Raw genomic sequence first — 16596 nt, 5'->3', positions numbered from 1 at the left:
TTTTTTAATCTTTCTTCTTTTCTTTCTTTGGCTTGGCTTCGCGGACGAAGATTTATGGAGGGGGTAAATGTCCACGTCAGCTGCAGGCTCGTTTGTGGCTGACAAGTCCGATGCGGGACAGGCAGACACGGTTGCAGCGGATGCAGGGGAAAATTGGTTGGTTGGGGTTGGGTGTTGGGTTTTTCCTCCTTTGTCTTTTGTCAGTGAGGTGGGCTCTGCGGTCTTCTTCAAAGGAGGTTGCTGCCCACCGAACTGTGAGGCGCCAAGATGCACGGTTTGAGGCGATATCAGCCCACTGGCGGTGGTCAATGTGGCAGGCACCAAGAGATTTACCTCCAACGATAGGCCACCTGAATTTCCTCAGAGGTGGCATATGTAAAGTATAACAAAGAATGATCTGAAATCACCCTACTTTTATATTCTGCTTGTTGTATTTTCCCCTGTAAATGTGCCGATACTAAAAAAAAAGTCAATCCTTGAAAACGATTTATGTCTAGTTGAATAAAAAGAGAAGTCCTTCTCTGTCGGATTAAGACGTCTCCAAATATCCACTAAATTAAGATCTTTCATCAACGCCTGAACCTGAACTGCCATTTTAGATTTCTTAACTTTCTTCGGAAATTTATCTAATAAAGATTCCAAAACACAATTAAAATCACCACCAACTAAAACATTATCATTAGCCTGACCCAGATATAAAAATGCATCAGAAATAAACATTTCATCACCTACATTTGGGGCATAAATATTAAGTCCAAAATTCACTAAAAATCTTACAATTTAATTTAAGAATACATCCTGCCTTTTCCTCCATTGATTGTAATTCAAAAGATAAATTCTTATGTATCAAAATTGCTACACCTTTAGCCCTAGAATTAAATGAAGAAGAATATACATGCCCTACCCAGTCCCTCTTCAATTTCATACTTTCTTTGACATTCAAATGTGTTTCTTGTAAAAAAGCAACATCAATTTTTATTTTCTTAATATACGCCAAAATGCGCTTACGCTTAATCGTACTATTTAAACCTCGAACATTAAAAGTAGCAAACCTCAACTTTGACATATCTACTGATGTTACTAAGAACTAATAATATTGTTATATAAAAATTCAAATCGATGTAAATAGGCCCTCCAATAGGAGAAAAAAACCCCACAAATTAAATACTAAATAAAATGAAAATAAATATAAAAAGAATTAATGAAAAAAAAGAGAAAAAAAAGAGAAAAAAAAACCCCCAAAAAAACTACCAAAAGGTAGTAACCCCTAAACAAAACTTGGGTGTGGATCACCCACCAGTGGCTGATGACTAATAGAACTTAGAGCCAATCTCTCCCTCCCCAGCCAAACAAAGAATAACATCAAAATATCATAATGACATATAAAATAAAATAAAAATAAGTAAGTTCTTCTGTTCATCCAAGAGATTCCAAACTTGGAGACCCCATTTCCAGAGAAGTTGGACTCTTTCCATTCCCATTTCTTCCATTTCCGAAACTATTCTGAATCGATAATGGACCCTGTCGATGTCTCGCATTTTGTACTGTTAAACGAAGTATTGCTTCTCTGTCCAAATAATTCAAACATCGAATTATCACAGGTCTCGGTGGTTGACCAGGTAGAGGTGTTCTTCTTAAAGCTCTATGAGCTCTTTCCAATATCAAGCCTCCAGAGAAAAATTCTTGCCCCAATACTTGTGGAATCCATTCTTTAAAATAATGAAGAGGATCTTGTCCTTCCATACCTTCTGGCAACCAACAATTTTCACATTATTCCTTCTACTTTGATTCTCCAAGTAGTCTATTTTCCTCTCTAACTTCTTTTCATGTTCACGCAGTTCTATAACGGATTTTTCAACTTTCAACACTTTTTCTGTATTAGAGGCCACTTGCTGTTTACATTCCAAAAAAGCAGTCTGAAATTTTTAAAAAATCTTCACAACATGCTTCCACACGTGGTTTAACTGTAGTGAATTCTGACCTCATACTAACATTCATTTGAGCCAGCTCTTGCATTATAGGCTGAATGACAGCATTTAACTGTTTATATTGTTGCTCAGAAAAGCTCAGCCCTGCTTTCTCTGACGTAGTGGCAGAACCAGGTAACTGTAGCTCCTGCTGCATCTCAACAACAGGCAATTTAACGGTTCTACTGTGGGTCTGGACTCCCAGCGACGGCACCCCAACTTCCTCAGGGGATTGCCGCTGTTCTCCCCCCCCACAGCTCACTGTTGTTTCAAAAACTCACGATTAGATCGATCTCTTTAGTGTGGAACATTGCCTGAGTCATTTCAAACAATGGAGTCGTCTTCCTGCGTGCTCCCTCCGTTAAAATCGGCAGGCTGCCAGAATCGGGATCCACTTCGTGGGCACACGCACCTTCCTCCTGAGAACGGGTAACTCCAGCAATGTCCTTCTCTTGGTGAGTAGTAGTCATTTTTTTTGCAGCTCCCACAGGCAATCTTTGTGGTTTAGGCACTGAAGAAATTAAACCTGAGGCTGTAACAAGCTGTTTAGGCCCCAAATCTTCAACACTCTGAAAATGTAATTTCTTCTGCACTTGAGGTTTAGTCTTTTTACCATTAATGGCCATAACAGTTCCTTAATACTTTAGACTAAAATTTAAAAAGTTTAAACTTGAAAACAAAGGGTTAAAAACGGGTATTTAAAAGTTGGGCCAGAGAGGTCGAGATTACACATCTAGACTCTACGCCATATTGCCACGCCCCCCGTACATAGAATACACATGTCCAAACTTAAATTATCTCATTTTTATGCAGATATTGATCCACTATGTGAGAAGCTTGTCCATTAATTGCTTTGTTTGGTTTTTCACTTGAGCCAGATATACCTCTATCTGCAACTCAGGAAAACGTTTTAGCCTTTACCATGCTGAAAGCCAGATGAGCAATTTTATTTAAATGGAAAGATGACTCTTCACTTACCCATCACAGTGGCTACATGATATAATGCCCTATTTAAGCTTTGAGAAAATTAGATGCAATGTTAAAGATAGAAAGCTTCAATTTATAAAGATTTGGGGCCCATTCATAGAATCCTACCATGACTGGAAGAATTAAGCATTTTGAATGTTCTGGAGATTCTTTGTCCAATGTCTGAAGGTCGCTATCCGATCCACAATTTGCTTTTGCTTTTACAAAGATAACGTTGATTAGAGGGAGGGGATAGATTAGATTTAGTTTTTTTTTTGTTTTTTAAAATTAATTTTTATTTGGATTAATTTGGTAAATATGGAGTTAACATGGTTATCATAGATTAATTCACTAACTTCTTTCTCATGTGGATTAAGGAACTGTCTAATGTAGTTTCATCCAATTTTTTTTGTACTTGCATGTATATGAGATGACTTGTTATGTGTTTTCCTTAAAATTTTGTATACAAGTTTATATGGTAAACTCAATAAAAATATTTTAAAAAGCAAAAGAAGTTATACAAGTACATATGGTAGAGGTTAACTTACGAAGAAATCATTAGAAAAAAGATGTTTAAGAATGGTATGTAAACCCCATGTCCAAATAAACATTTTAAATGTCCACATTTCTTCAACAATGAGAAAAGAATTCAAAATTTAAGAATTACACTGCAAAGTCAAAAAACATCACTGGTACAGCTTTCACGGTGATAAAGAACAATTGCATTGTTCTGGGTATACAAATTATAAATCTCTCAAATAGACTGTAAATTCCAATTGGATTTGCATACCGCCAGTAACTAAATGTGGAACACAATTCATTACGATGGCTTGCTTATTCATACTTAGTGAAATCTTTTCTATCCTCTCATTTTCCACATCATCAATAAAAGGAAATATAATTCAAATCACCTTCAAGTCCTATCACAACCAGTACTTAAAAGATGACACAAATGCAGTTAGGAAAAATTGTATTTCCAATATGCGCATGTTGAAATTCACAAGATATGCAGTAAACAATTTTTCTTTCAACTCACTTCTAATTCTGTTCAATAATTTTTCATCAACAATGCAAATAACAAAACAGGAATACAAATCTAAAGAAATAAATAAGCAACTTGATATATTGATTCCAAATATTTGAAAGCCATCAATCACCTCATTAACTTACCCAAGAGGTGCTTTGTATAATTTTTCTTCAACTCCAAATGCCATAAACATCCTTAAAGAAAACTATGTGAAACCATTGTTCTAAACTCCTAATAAGTGAACCAAAGATTTAGCAACAACTAAAGATCAAAGAAGAGAACTTCACTCATTCTCAAGGTTGGTGTCAATTACACAAGAACATTCCCATATTCTATTTTCAAGGACAAGAAGTTACTCAATTTGGTGTTACAACTCAGGAAGGCAATACAACTGCAATGTATTCATATAGATTGCTCCCAAATCCACCTACTCATTCTATCTTCCCACACTAAAGTACGATTACTGGCCAAAGTTACTTGGACTCAATCAAATTTGTACTTAAGTTTCAAAATGAATTTCTTACCTCAATTATATCTCACACCACAGAAGTTAAATAGATTGAAATCAGATTTATCAGACCAGTGTTTTAAATGTGGTCAGGAGATGGATATATTTTTTTTTACATTCTACTTGGTCCTGTTCTAAAGTAAGATCTTTTTCTCTAAACTTGACAATTTTTTTTTTTTTTAGAACAGGTTACAGGAATTAAATTTTCACAAAACCCAATATTATTTTTTATTAGGTAATATTGAAGGGATAAGACCAAAATTGAAAATATCTATATAATCAAAAAGAATTTGTAAAGACTGCCTTGGCATTAAGCAAGAAAATGTATAGGAGACACACATCTAGGTATGGAGTGATAGAACGCAGAAATGCATAGCTGTATTCCTCTTGAAAAGATTACTTATAATCTGAGAAATGAGGTATGGTCCGACCTAGGAGGGGAGGCAGGCCCCTCCAGCCCGGGTAAGGAACCTGCATAGAAGGCCACTCCGATATAAAACCTACAACCCAAGGACCTCGCTGCCACGTCCCAGCTTGCTTGGCCACGGCACACGAATCATGGGTGTAAAGGGTGGGGCCAGTACTGCGCACACTGCACTCCACCTAAAAGCTCCTTTGCGCAGGCCCGAGGACATGTCCACGTCCTCCCCCTCCACGTCCTCCCCCTCAAAAGATGCTTCAAGCTAGCATGTTGGAACATCAGAACCATGCTAGACAAGGCTGACAGCCACCGACCTGAACGTCAGTCTGCCCTCATCGCACATGAACTCCTCAGAGACGGACTTTTGAATAATTGGCACCCGTATTTACAAATTGAGTTAATTAACATAGATATTTTACCTAATCTTCGAACCTCGTTATCCTCTTTAGAAGTATTAAAAGATACAAATGATTAGTGCCATGTGGCGAGAAGTGCCCTCTGGCAATTAGATTTCTATTCTTGTTTTCTTACTTTTTTTTAAAAAACCTCTTTTTCTGTGCCTTCTTATTTCTATTCTTTTCTTGGGGTTTTGTTTGGGAGAGGGGGTTGGGGTTTATATCATCATGTATAACGGATTTGACACTTGTTTGACTATTATATTTTGAACCTGGCTATGATTACATGCATGAAAAAAAAACATTTTCAGAGAAAAAAAATGTTCAATTTGTTAATGCATCCATTAAACTTGAATCATTCCATTTTTATGTGAAGTAGACAAATATACTTCAGTTTCTGCATAACAAATTTCAGAACCAACATCTCTAATACTTGACTGAAGTTATTCAAATAATTGATAGCTAAGATAAGGCAAAACACAGACAGTATCAACTGACAAATATTGATGTGAAGTTGCATCAGCACATGGCAAGGAGTCCCAAGTTCAATTCACTGATGCAACCAACAACAGTGTAAACAAATTAAAACAAGAAAATCTGCAGACGCTGTGATTGTAGTTTACACAAAAATGCTGGAGAAACCCAGCAGGTCACACAGCGTCTTTATGTAGCAAAGATAAAGATACATAACCAATGTTTTAGGTCTGAGTTCTTCATCAAAGTGTGAGCAAAAAGCAGGCAGGTGTCTGAATAAAATATTGGGGAGAGGGACAAGGGGAGGAGCACAGGCCCACAGGCAAGAGGTTATCAGTGGACATGGATGGGAGCGCACAAGAGAAAAGAAGCAGAGAGGGGAGTGGATGGGACTCTGAATGGAGAGGGAAAGGGTGCAGAGCAGGAGGAAAGAAGACAAAAGGATGAGAGGAAGAGATTATATATATTTATATTTGCTACATAACGGACACTGCATGACTTGCTGAGTGCCTCCAGCATTTTTGTGTAAACAAGTGAAAAAAAATGTATTAAGTATTCATAAACCTGGAATATTTAGTCAAACACAAAATCATTAGGCAAAATGGTGTATAGTGAACAATTCAAGAAAACCTTTTGGCAATATTAAAATTAGTGCAAAATATTCTGGAATTCCCCCTAGTCTTGATAATTTTGATGCTTTATTAAAAAAATTGGAAAATCTTAGGGCACCAAAATTACTTTCCACTTGTATCTAATTAGATAGAAAACAAATTAATCTGACCCTGATAATTATTAAATATATTATTCTGTCATGCAAATTATCTGTGTCCTTTTGTATATGTGCCATTTAATAATTGCCTTTCAACACTCCTACTTGCAAAGACCACATCTCGTAGTTTGGAATTATTGAAACAATGAGTGATTAAATTAGCCTAACTGAACTCATCTGAGAACTTGAAATGCAAAGTATTAGCCATTAGCTTAGATTTTGACGAGCCCAATCATTTTTTAAAAAGATTTGTGCAAGTCCAATAAAGAATAAATAATATCTAAACTTTACTTTGTTTCCTCATGTCATCCAGTCTCTATCCCAATTTGAGTATGTATCAGAAATTCCACCCTTTTAATTCAACAGCGCCTCAAGACATACCATCCATTTTGATGCCAATGAATTTCTTTTAAGCTCCAATTGAATACGTAAACACACAAAAGTGAAACAATGGAAAGCAAATCTAAGAAAATGTCATCACCCAAATCAAATGTTAACTGTTTCACTCTCTGCAAGCAATGCCTGATAAATACCACTGAGTATTTCCGTTTTTTTGTACTTTAAGTAGGTAAGCAGCCACTGGGGAACAAAAAAATTCCACAAGTAACAAACAATCAATTATGAGCTTTGGCATAGTTTATCCTTTGAATAACGGAAAGGATTTTATTTGAATGCACTTGTGCAGACACATAATGCCACAATTTAATTGACTTTGTGAAAGAAGGTACTTCTGATAATACAGCATATCCTCAGTATCACACTTGTTGTCAGCCAAGATTGTCTGTGCAAGCTCCAGCTCTACAAGTGGAATTCCTGATATTTTCAACTGCATCACAGAGTATGCGAGGATCTTGTCCTTGTTTAGAATGTTGGTTTGGAAATAATTGCACCAGATGCGGGCAGCGCAGTTAGCATGACTCTGTTAAGGTGCCTGTATCTGTGATTCAAAACCAGCGCTGCCTGTAAGGTGTTTGAACATTCTCTCAGTGTCTGCATGGGTTTCCTCTTGCCCTTCAAAACAGGGTTGTAGGTTAATTGGGCGGCACCACCCGTGGGCCAGAAGGGCCTGTTACCACAGTGTATGTCTAAATAAATGAAAAACAAATAAATAAATAAATACACCCCATATAACAATTAACAAATACAGTATGGAAACAGGCCATCTCAGCCCCTCCAGACTGCACCAATTTAAGTGATCTCCTCTAGTCCAACCTACCTGCTCCTTGTCCTTAAACCCCCCCCTTCCCCAATCCCCTCACATCCATGCACTTATCCAACCTTCTCTTGAATGACAAAATTGACCCTACTGCAACCACCTCTTCTGCAAGGTCATTCCACTCAGCCACCACAAAAAAGGTCCCAGTGATCTAAGAACTCGAATCCCTGCCCCTTACTCCACCCCTTCAGCCACGCATTCATCCTCCACCTGATATTATTCTTGCCCTCACTATCACGTGGAACAGGAAGTAATCCTTTGTGATACTATGTTTTTTTTTCTATCAGTTATCAGCAACTAGAGTTTATAAAATAAGCAATACATTTCCATATATGCAAGTGCAAGCAAGTGAACAGTGTCAAACTAACCAATGAAAGAGGAGATACAAAAGTAAACTTGCCAAATTAGACAATCAGGTCAACAGAATAGATTAAGTTAAAAACTCAACAACCTGCAAGAACAGGATAAAGCTCAAATAGGACTTACAGATGCTGCCCAATCAGTTGAATAATGTTTCTAGCCTTTGTGAAATAACCTTCTCAACTCCAACCTATGCAACTCCACTTAAATTTAAAAAAATGGTACACAAAAGTTATGACATTTCAGCTATTGGTCACATTACCCTGCATTTGTTTCTAATTTTACATGTTTTAATATATTTATATAGTGACAAATGTCAGGAGCAATATTAACTGTTTACTTACCATTGGATTGGAATCAGATATCAAATCTTTCAGAGTGTCCAGAAATCCCTGATCTTCTACCAGCTGTGCATTAATGTCATGCAGCTTGGCTACACAGACAGCAGCTGTCTTTCTTACATAGGGGTCTTCATCTTTTAGACATTTTCGCAGGGGCTCACACAAATACTCAGTGATTTTATCTACACGGATACAGCCCATTGTTCTCACGGCCAGCGCTCTAATAAGTGGATTGGGATCTTCACAATCCTAAAAATTGAACAAGTGACAATCTTAGTTATTTTTTTTAAAAAGGAAATTGTTCAACATATTGTATTTTAAGATTCCATACAAGATAAATAAATGTATTCCTTTTTGAAACGTGGTTAACGTCCTTGGTAGCCTAAAGACCAAAAGACACAATGTCCTAGACATCGTGGTTATGTTTTTACTTGGTTTCAATTCAGATTAGAAGATAAATCTGACAGTCCCCACTGCCAGCTGTGATTCAACAAACACTTTTGAAATTAGCATATTTGGACACAGAGAACATTTGGCCCATACACATGCTTTAGACATGAATGACCACTGGCAAATTGACTGGAACAGCGTGAAAAACCTTCAGAAGGTCAGGAACGAGAAAAAAAGCAACGAAATGTGCCACTGACAGAACCATTTCCCCCAAAGCTATTAAGATGCAAAATGAAAGAATAATTATGTTTATTTGACTTTCCTGTGTGCTAAATTGAAGAGACTGTAATTATAACGAATGAGGGAAAAGCATTGGCAGGCAACAGTTTAAAAATAAATCCAGACTCTCTAAGGGTTATTATTAAAGGCTATAAGCAATAAGAAAAAGTAATTCAATGAAATGCCTCACGATCCGAATCTATGAAGGGTATGTTCATGCACAAACATTACATTAAAAAAATCTTTTGATGTGGAAACCAAGTGCCCAGTACTGTAGAACATTTAGAAAAATAGATATCAGCATACAAAATAAATGCACTGTCATGTGCAAATACTAACACATTTGACCTAATTAACATCTAGTTTCATCCAATGTTTATCTGTATATCTGCATCAGAAATACTTTTTTCTTGGTAAACCAACATTTTTGATTTCTGAAATCCAAAAACATTTTACAGAACAGTAGTGAGTCATAAAAGAAAGCAAATTAAAACATTAAACCCAAGTATATCGAGGTGTTTTACCGGAGTCAATGAACCACAAAATCTTATTTCAATATTATTATTATTGTCTTTTTTTTTTATTATTTTTTTTTACACAGATCCTCTGGATAATAGTTGCAAAAAAACACACCCAATGCTGAAGTTTGCAACCAAAGAAAATAAATATTAATTGAAGATTCAAATGATCAGATAATGTCCTGAAACTATTTGCTTTGAGCTTCCTTTGGTTACTGACATCAACAAACAAGATTGTTCAAGTCCCCAATAGGATGAGTACAATAATGCTGATGTCCAGTGCCCTCCATAATATACCTGCACCAATGGAGCAATTAAACATACTTGAGTACTCACAAACAGCTGTGAAGCCAAATGTCCCAAACATTATGGTGCCCTGAAATGAGGGGACTATGTATAAACAAAATGCTGTAATTTCTACATGGTCAAACCAAAATGTATACAAATAACTGTGAATAAAATCTGGAATGTGCACTTTAATTACATGTGACTTGTTTAAAACTGTGGAGCAAAGGGAAAATAAAGGAAAAAAGTCTTCATCTCAAACATGATGGAGGGCACTGCATATGAAAGTGCTTCTAGCTTTAGAGAAGTTCTCCATTCAGTCAGAATTTTTTAAATATAAAATCGTACATTTAACAATCATCTTCAAAATAATCAAAGAAATATCCATTAAATTGTTGGATTCACGTCAAATCATTTGTGTTTCAGCTGAAGATGCTTTATACTGAGAAATACAAACTAATCCCATTTGGTATCTACAAGTGACATATTAAAATATAAACCCCACCCCCCCCCACCCCCTAAAACAATGGAACAAATCTTCTGTTGACATCTTAGCAAGGCACCAGAAAACTCTGCTCTCTAACATGATTGCTGATCACTCTACACTGCAGCACATACATAGCCTTTACTGGTTGCTCATTCATCATGCAATAGTAGCCTTAGCTATTCCTCAAGTGCAGTTTAATTTAAGTGCACTGTAGTTTCCAATAAAGTGGTTGACAGGCACCAGAGCAGCCATTGCTTTATTATTTCAAAGTCTGGTCAACACCTTTAAAATGAATTCTACAAACTGAAGATGACAAAGCACACAATGCTAATAGGGTGCAAGGATTTGGACCTTGCTTACATCCCACCTCTTCTCATCCACATTGCCTTGTTTTGTCATGCCTTCCCATACCAGCTGCTCTCTTGGCAACCCAGTCAATTTGACTCATCCCAATAACTGACTCATTTGGCCCACTTCTGAATTAATCACTAAAAGCTTGAAAATCACTAGTACATAACCCAATAAGTCTTTCTTCATTAACTCCACCAGCATAGGGAGAACTTTACAGGAGATAACACAACAAAGGAAGCAGGCAGGGAAGTTTCTATTTTTTGCACAGGACCCAGTGGAGAATCCTGAGCAGCAGCACATAGACAGTTAGCAGCCAAGATAAGGGAGCTATCACTGCACTTCATGTTTTCCATATGGATACAAAGATAAATGTCAAAGGACTTGCTCGCATTGTGTCAGCTATTTGGCCCAATAAAGCTTTCTCTAATCCATCTGAACAGTGCATCTTCCACTTCCAGAACAGCAAACCAGAATAGAATTTGACAGCTAACTTGTGCTGAATGTTTTGGGTGAAAATTCAAATAACATCTGCACTACATTTTTAAAATCCCTAAATAAACAAGAAAGTCTGGAGGTGCTGGGGTCGAGTGCAGTACATAAATGTGCTTGAGAAACTCGGGAGTTCATACAGCATCCATAATAAGTTACTTTTGAAGTGCACGATTCTTATTCAGTGTTGCTACCAAAGTTAGGTGATTTAGACAGATTAAGCAAATAAGTAATGATATGGTGGGTGGAACATGTGAAAAAGGAGGTTCAATTTGATGGAAAATATGACATTTACATTTGAGATCGATTTTCAAACACGAACCGGATTATTTACTTTTGTTGTCTGAAACAATTTGTAACACTTCAAAGTATATACTAGTACCTTAACAAAAGTATTAACAGCCATAATTGCCATATCTGGTTGGCTCTTTGCATAGTTCATTAGATAGAGGTATACCAGCTTCTTCAACTCCAAATTGTCTGTCTGCATACAGTTGACAACATCAGGAAAGAGAGCACTATATTGAACAAAATAAAACACAGTAAAGTAAAAACAGGAATAAATCAAATTTTCAAACAAACTATATCCTTGCATATGAATACATTCCTATAATGCCCACCATGCAAATATCTGAATAACATCTTCAAATCAAAAATCAAACTAGCTCAGAAGATGTCAAGTAAAGACCTAAATTTCCAGATGTCCTCTGCAATGGTTGATCAATGGAATGCTGACCTCACCTACAATATTCAAATATTGAGTGTTGGCTAAGCCATGATTTCATTCTTAAACAACTTACAAGAACTAATGGTCTGGATACATATTTATAAACAACAAAGACTTAAATTATTGTAAATTTTATCTGGTCGTCTTGAGTTTTTGTACCAAAATCTTTCCTCTCAGTTCAATCTCCTGAAAATAATTCTGTTAGAAACACAAAAGCTGCAGAGACTGGAACCTTGAGCAAAGAATTGTTGGAGGAACTCAGCTGATCTGACACATCCAAGGGTAAAAATGGTTAATCTACACAGCATAATCATGATGAAAAAATAATATTACATCTACAAAAAGGAAAGAAGCTTGGGATGGGCCCAGAAGTAATAGGGTATTCGATAGAAGGCATGAGAGGTAAAGAGAAAGGTAGAGGGATAATCTATTAAGGGGTTGGGAGTTAGAGAAAGAAGAATTGGAGTAGGTAAAGAAGAGATGAAAATAGTGCAATCGGTTGGGAGTTACCTAAAATTAGAAAATTCAATGTTCATGCATTATATTTAAGGGCAGAATATTAAGTGTTGTTCCTCAAGTTTGCGTTTCGCCTCATCTTGACAATGAAAGAGGCAGAGAGAAGACATGCCTTTGCAGGAATGGTAAGGGATGTTAAAATGGTTGGCTACAGGAAGCTGAAGTTCAGAACAACAGAGTGTAATGTTTGGCAAAGCTGGGTTATGACAGTGTTCAGCTTCTGACAACTGTAAACTAATTTTTTGTAAGTTAGAAAGGAATAAAAAAATATGCGGGATTCACAGAAATAGCTGAGGCAGGACAGCAAGCTGGAAAAGTGGCTGCCAAAAGCCTCACTAACTCAGTGAGCTCAATGCTCCAGGCTATGCTGGGCCAATATAGACCCTGAATGTTGCACCTCACAGGGTTGGAGTAGGGAGAGAACGCAAGTGCAGACCCCCAACAACCAGCAAATACATCCCCATCCATCCCGCTGGTCTTCAAAGTAAAATGTAGCACCTGACCCCAAAAAAGACCAGCTATAACCTAGCAGCAGCTGACAAATTCATCTCCATACAGATCTCAGAACAGCTAGTGCAGTGGTTCAAGCCATAAACTCCTGCTGAAAATATCACTTCCACTGCATTCAGCTGCACAGCCAGGGTCTGATAGTACTAGCTACACTGCATCACTTGATTCAACCCACAGACTCTCCTGTGATGCTTTGCTATGTTTGGGAAAATTGCCAAAAATTCATGAATCAAATGAAAGTAGATAGAACATTTTCTGCAAGAAACTCATTTGATTGAAAAAGAGCATCAGAAGCTAAAAAGAGATTGCGGAGGCTATGTGGCAGCAAGGAGAGTTACAATTTTAAATAAAGACTCTTCCGGTTAAAATACAAAATATAGTTACATACCCTGCAGGGAGATATGTCATAGTAAATTGCCAAATTTTTTTGGTACATTGGACACTTTAAGAATATATATACACTGAATGTAGATGATGAAAAGTTTATACAAGAAACATTTCTTAACTTAGCAAATGCATATGACAATATATTAATAGGTGGGGAATTTTAATTTTTGTTTAGATCTAGTTTTAGATTGATCAACAGAGCAATAACAAGGTCAAAAGCAACCAAAGCTACATTGCTATTAATGAAAGATTTAAATATAATAGATGCATGGAGAAGAATTCATTTTTATTCCAGGATAGACTTGTTTTTATATATCTGCACAGCTTCAGGGTAGAATCCAACAAGCTGATTATAAGGCAAGAATTTTATCTGATCACTCTCCTTTGTTGTTGCCAATAACAATGTTGGACAAAGAAGAATCAGCTTATAGATGGAGATTTAACTCTATGTTATTAAAAAGAAAAGACTTTTGTGATTTTATTAGAGAACAAATAAGATCCTTTTTTTGAGACCAACTCTAATTCAATGAATAATACATTTATTTTATGGGATGGGTCGAAAGCGTATTTATGAGGTCAAATAATAAGCTATAGTTCTCAAATTAAGAAAGACAATGTGTAAAAGGTAGAACAATAGGAGAAAGAGAATAAATTTAGAAAAAACATTTGCAAAGACAAATTATTGACAAGAAACAGAGATGACTTATTAATAAAAACTTCAATATTATACTTTACAAACATATAGAAGAGAAAGAGATAATGAGGACAAAACAGAGATATTGTGACGAACCGTACCACTCCATTATCAAACCGGCATCCATAACTGCAGGCCTCTGCAGGATCAGGAGTTCCCTATGGCCGGGGTGGGGGGGCATAAAGAACTCAGAGGCGTATGACTTCAGAGATCAGGTGATTGTAATAGTGCGTCAACTGTAATTATTTAAACTCCTGCAACGATTCCATTAAACAGTTCCGTTGGTTCAGCTCACAGACAACTTCTGTTATGCTTTATTCACTGCACCTCTCGCTAAACTAGTGACCCCAATGGTCCAAACGACATTTTGGACCTCACTATGGATGTGCAGAATGCCGCTGCACTCAAACTTCCAATATTTTGGACCTCACAGCCACAGGTCTGGTTCAAGCAGGTCACGGCCCAGTTCCATCTAGGCCAGATTACCGCTGACCCAACAAAGTACTACTATGTCATTGCATCACTGGACCAAGACACCAAGGAGCATATTGTCGATATTTTATGCCAGTCTCCTGCCAACAACAGGTATAAAGCCATCAAAGTCCTGCTCATACGTATTTTTGGCCTTTCCCGACGCAACATGACTTCTCCAATATGGACGGCATGGGTAACCGCATTCCTTCCGAACCTATGATCGAGATGCTGGCGTTCATGGACAGACACAAGTCCTGTCTGCTTTTTGAGCAACTTTTTCTCGAGCATCCAATTGCTGCTTGCAGATGTAGACTTTAACGATCCTGTTGCTTAGCAGCCCGTGCTTATGAGTTATGGTATATTAAGCAGCACGATAGTCTTTCGGTTGGGCACGTAGCGGTGGCTCGGCAAAGAGCATGATCCCTGCCCACTCTTGATAGGGGTGCGGTATCAGACTTAACCGGACACAGCATAGACAAAGCAGTGGTGCTATTACCATCAGTGATGGGGAGCTGCAGCCCACCGCTGCCACCCCCCTTGTATGTATCCGGGAAACACCGAGACCAGCCATCAGTAGTGGCAACGATACTAGGCCACAAGAAAACCTCCTTTTCCTCTGGGATCAACAATCAAGCCATCGTTTTTGGTTGACACTGGAGTGTCTGGCCCAGACACACATTCAGGAAAGAAGGGCTTTCCTCTCACGGCTGCCAACAACAGCAGCAGCATCCAGACGTATGGGTCATGGACAATTCCACTCAATTATGGGTCGTCGTGGTTCAGCGGGCCCTTCACTATGGCTGACATATCACAGCCACTCCTGGGAGATGATTTTTTTGCGAGCACACTCCCTTCTAGTAGATCTTAAAGATTACTGCCTATTTAATGCAAAGACTTTCAAGTCCCTAGCCTTGCACCCGGTAGTGTTGCCATCACCTCACCTTGACTCGGTGAAGCTCTCAGACAATGAATACACCAGAATCCTTGTGGAATTGCCCAGCATTATTAATCCACAGTTCTCGATGGCCCAAACGAAACGTGGAGTACAGCACCACATTCCGACTCATGGATGTCGCCTGCATGCTTGAGCACCACTCCAACAGCCCTTGGGGATCACCGCTGCATATGGTACCTAAAACTCTGGAGAGTGGAGACCTTGTGAGGACTATCGATGTCTGAATGTCATTACTGTGGCAGATCGCTACCCAGTTCCCCAGATACAGGATCTCTCTGCGATCCTACGACTTTCCCCAAAATCAACCTGGACAACATTCCCAAGATGGCCTTGTTTACCCCATTTGGGCTATTTGAATTCTTCCACATCTTTTGGTTTAAAAAATGCGGCCCAGACATTTCAATGCCGAACGGACAGTTACCCGGGGCCTGGATTTTGTATTAGTTTATTTGGACATCGTCCTTATCACCAGCCACTCGCTGCAGCAGCACTGGGCCCATCTCTGTCAACTACGTTAGCTGCTAGTTGACTACAGGTTAGTGATCAACCTGGCCAAATGCAATTTTTGTCTCACATCAACCAATTTCCTCGGTCAGCATGGAGAGGTTCCACTACCTTCCAAGGTTGAGGCCATTTGCAAATTTCCAAGACCCTCTACCATGATTTATTTATCTCAGCTATGTATACATTATTGCAAAAGGGAACTCAAAGGCAGGGAATTCATAGATAGCTGCAGAAAGAGATGGGAAAGAGATTTAAATATTATTATTGGGGAGAAAAATTGGTCGAAACTATGTCAAGATAGTATGACAAATACAATATTAGATATATATTGGTTCAGAATAATTTTTTAACATCAAATATATCTTACCCACAAAAATTAAATAGATTGAAGTCATTTTTTAGATCAATGTTTTAGATGTAGCCAAGAGATTGGTACTTTTTAACATTCTACATGGTCACGTCCAAAATTGAGACTATTTTGGATAGAGTTAGGAACTTTTCTGGAACAAGTTACAGGAGTTTAATTTCCACAGGATCCAATGTAATTTTTACTGGGTAATGTTTCAAGGATAAGACCAAAATTGAA

The 16596-nt window shown here is 37.7% G+C and overlaps 1 protein-coding gene across 6 annotated transcripts in view; it reads right to left on the bottom strand.

Annotated features, from left to right (window-relative positions):
* Positions 1 to 16596, bottom strand: part of ap1b1 (adaptor related protein complex 1 subunit beta 1) — an 85140-nt gene that overhangs the window by 57076 nt on the left and 11468 nt on the right. For all 6 annotated transcript variants that reach the window (XM_069932883.1, XM_069932886.1, XM_069932884.1 and 3 more), the window contains 2 exons: positions 11626 to 11761; positions 8448 to 8693 (listed from right to left, as the gene is read on the bottom strand). In XM_069932883.1, coding sequence (XP_069788984.1) covers positions 8448 to 8693; positions 11626 to 11761 — 382 coding nt within the window. The remainder of the gene's footprint in view (positions 1 to 8447; positions 8694 to 11625; positions 11762 to 16596) is intronic.

The sequence above is a fragment of the Narcine bancroftii genome, chromosome 4 (assembly GCF_036971445.1).
Source record: "Narcine bancroftii isolate sNarBan1 chromosome 4, sNarBan1.hap1, whole genome shotgun sequence".
Lineage (NCBI taxonomy): Eukaryota > Metazoa > Chordata > Chondrichthyes > Torpediniformes > Narcinidae > Narcine > Narcine bancroftii.
Note: the sequence above shows the minus strand (reverse complement) of the source record. Positions and strands in the feature narration are given on the sequence as shown.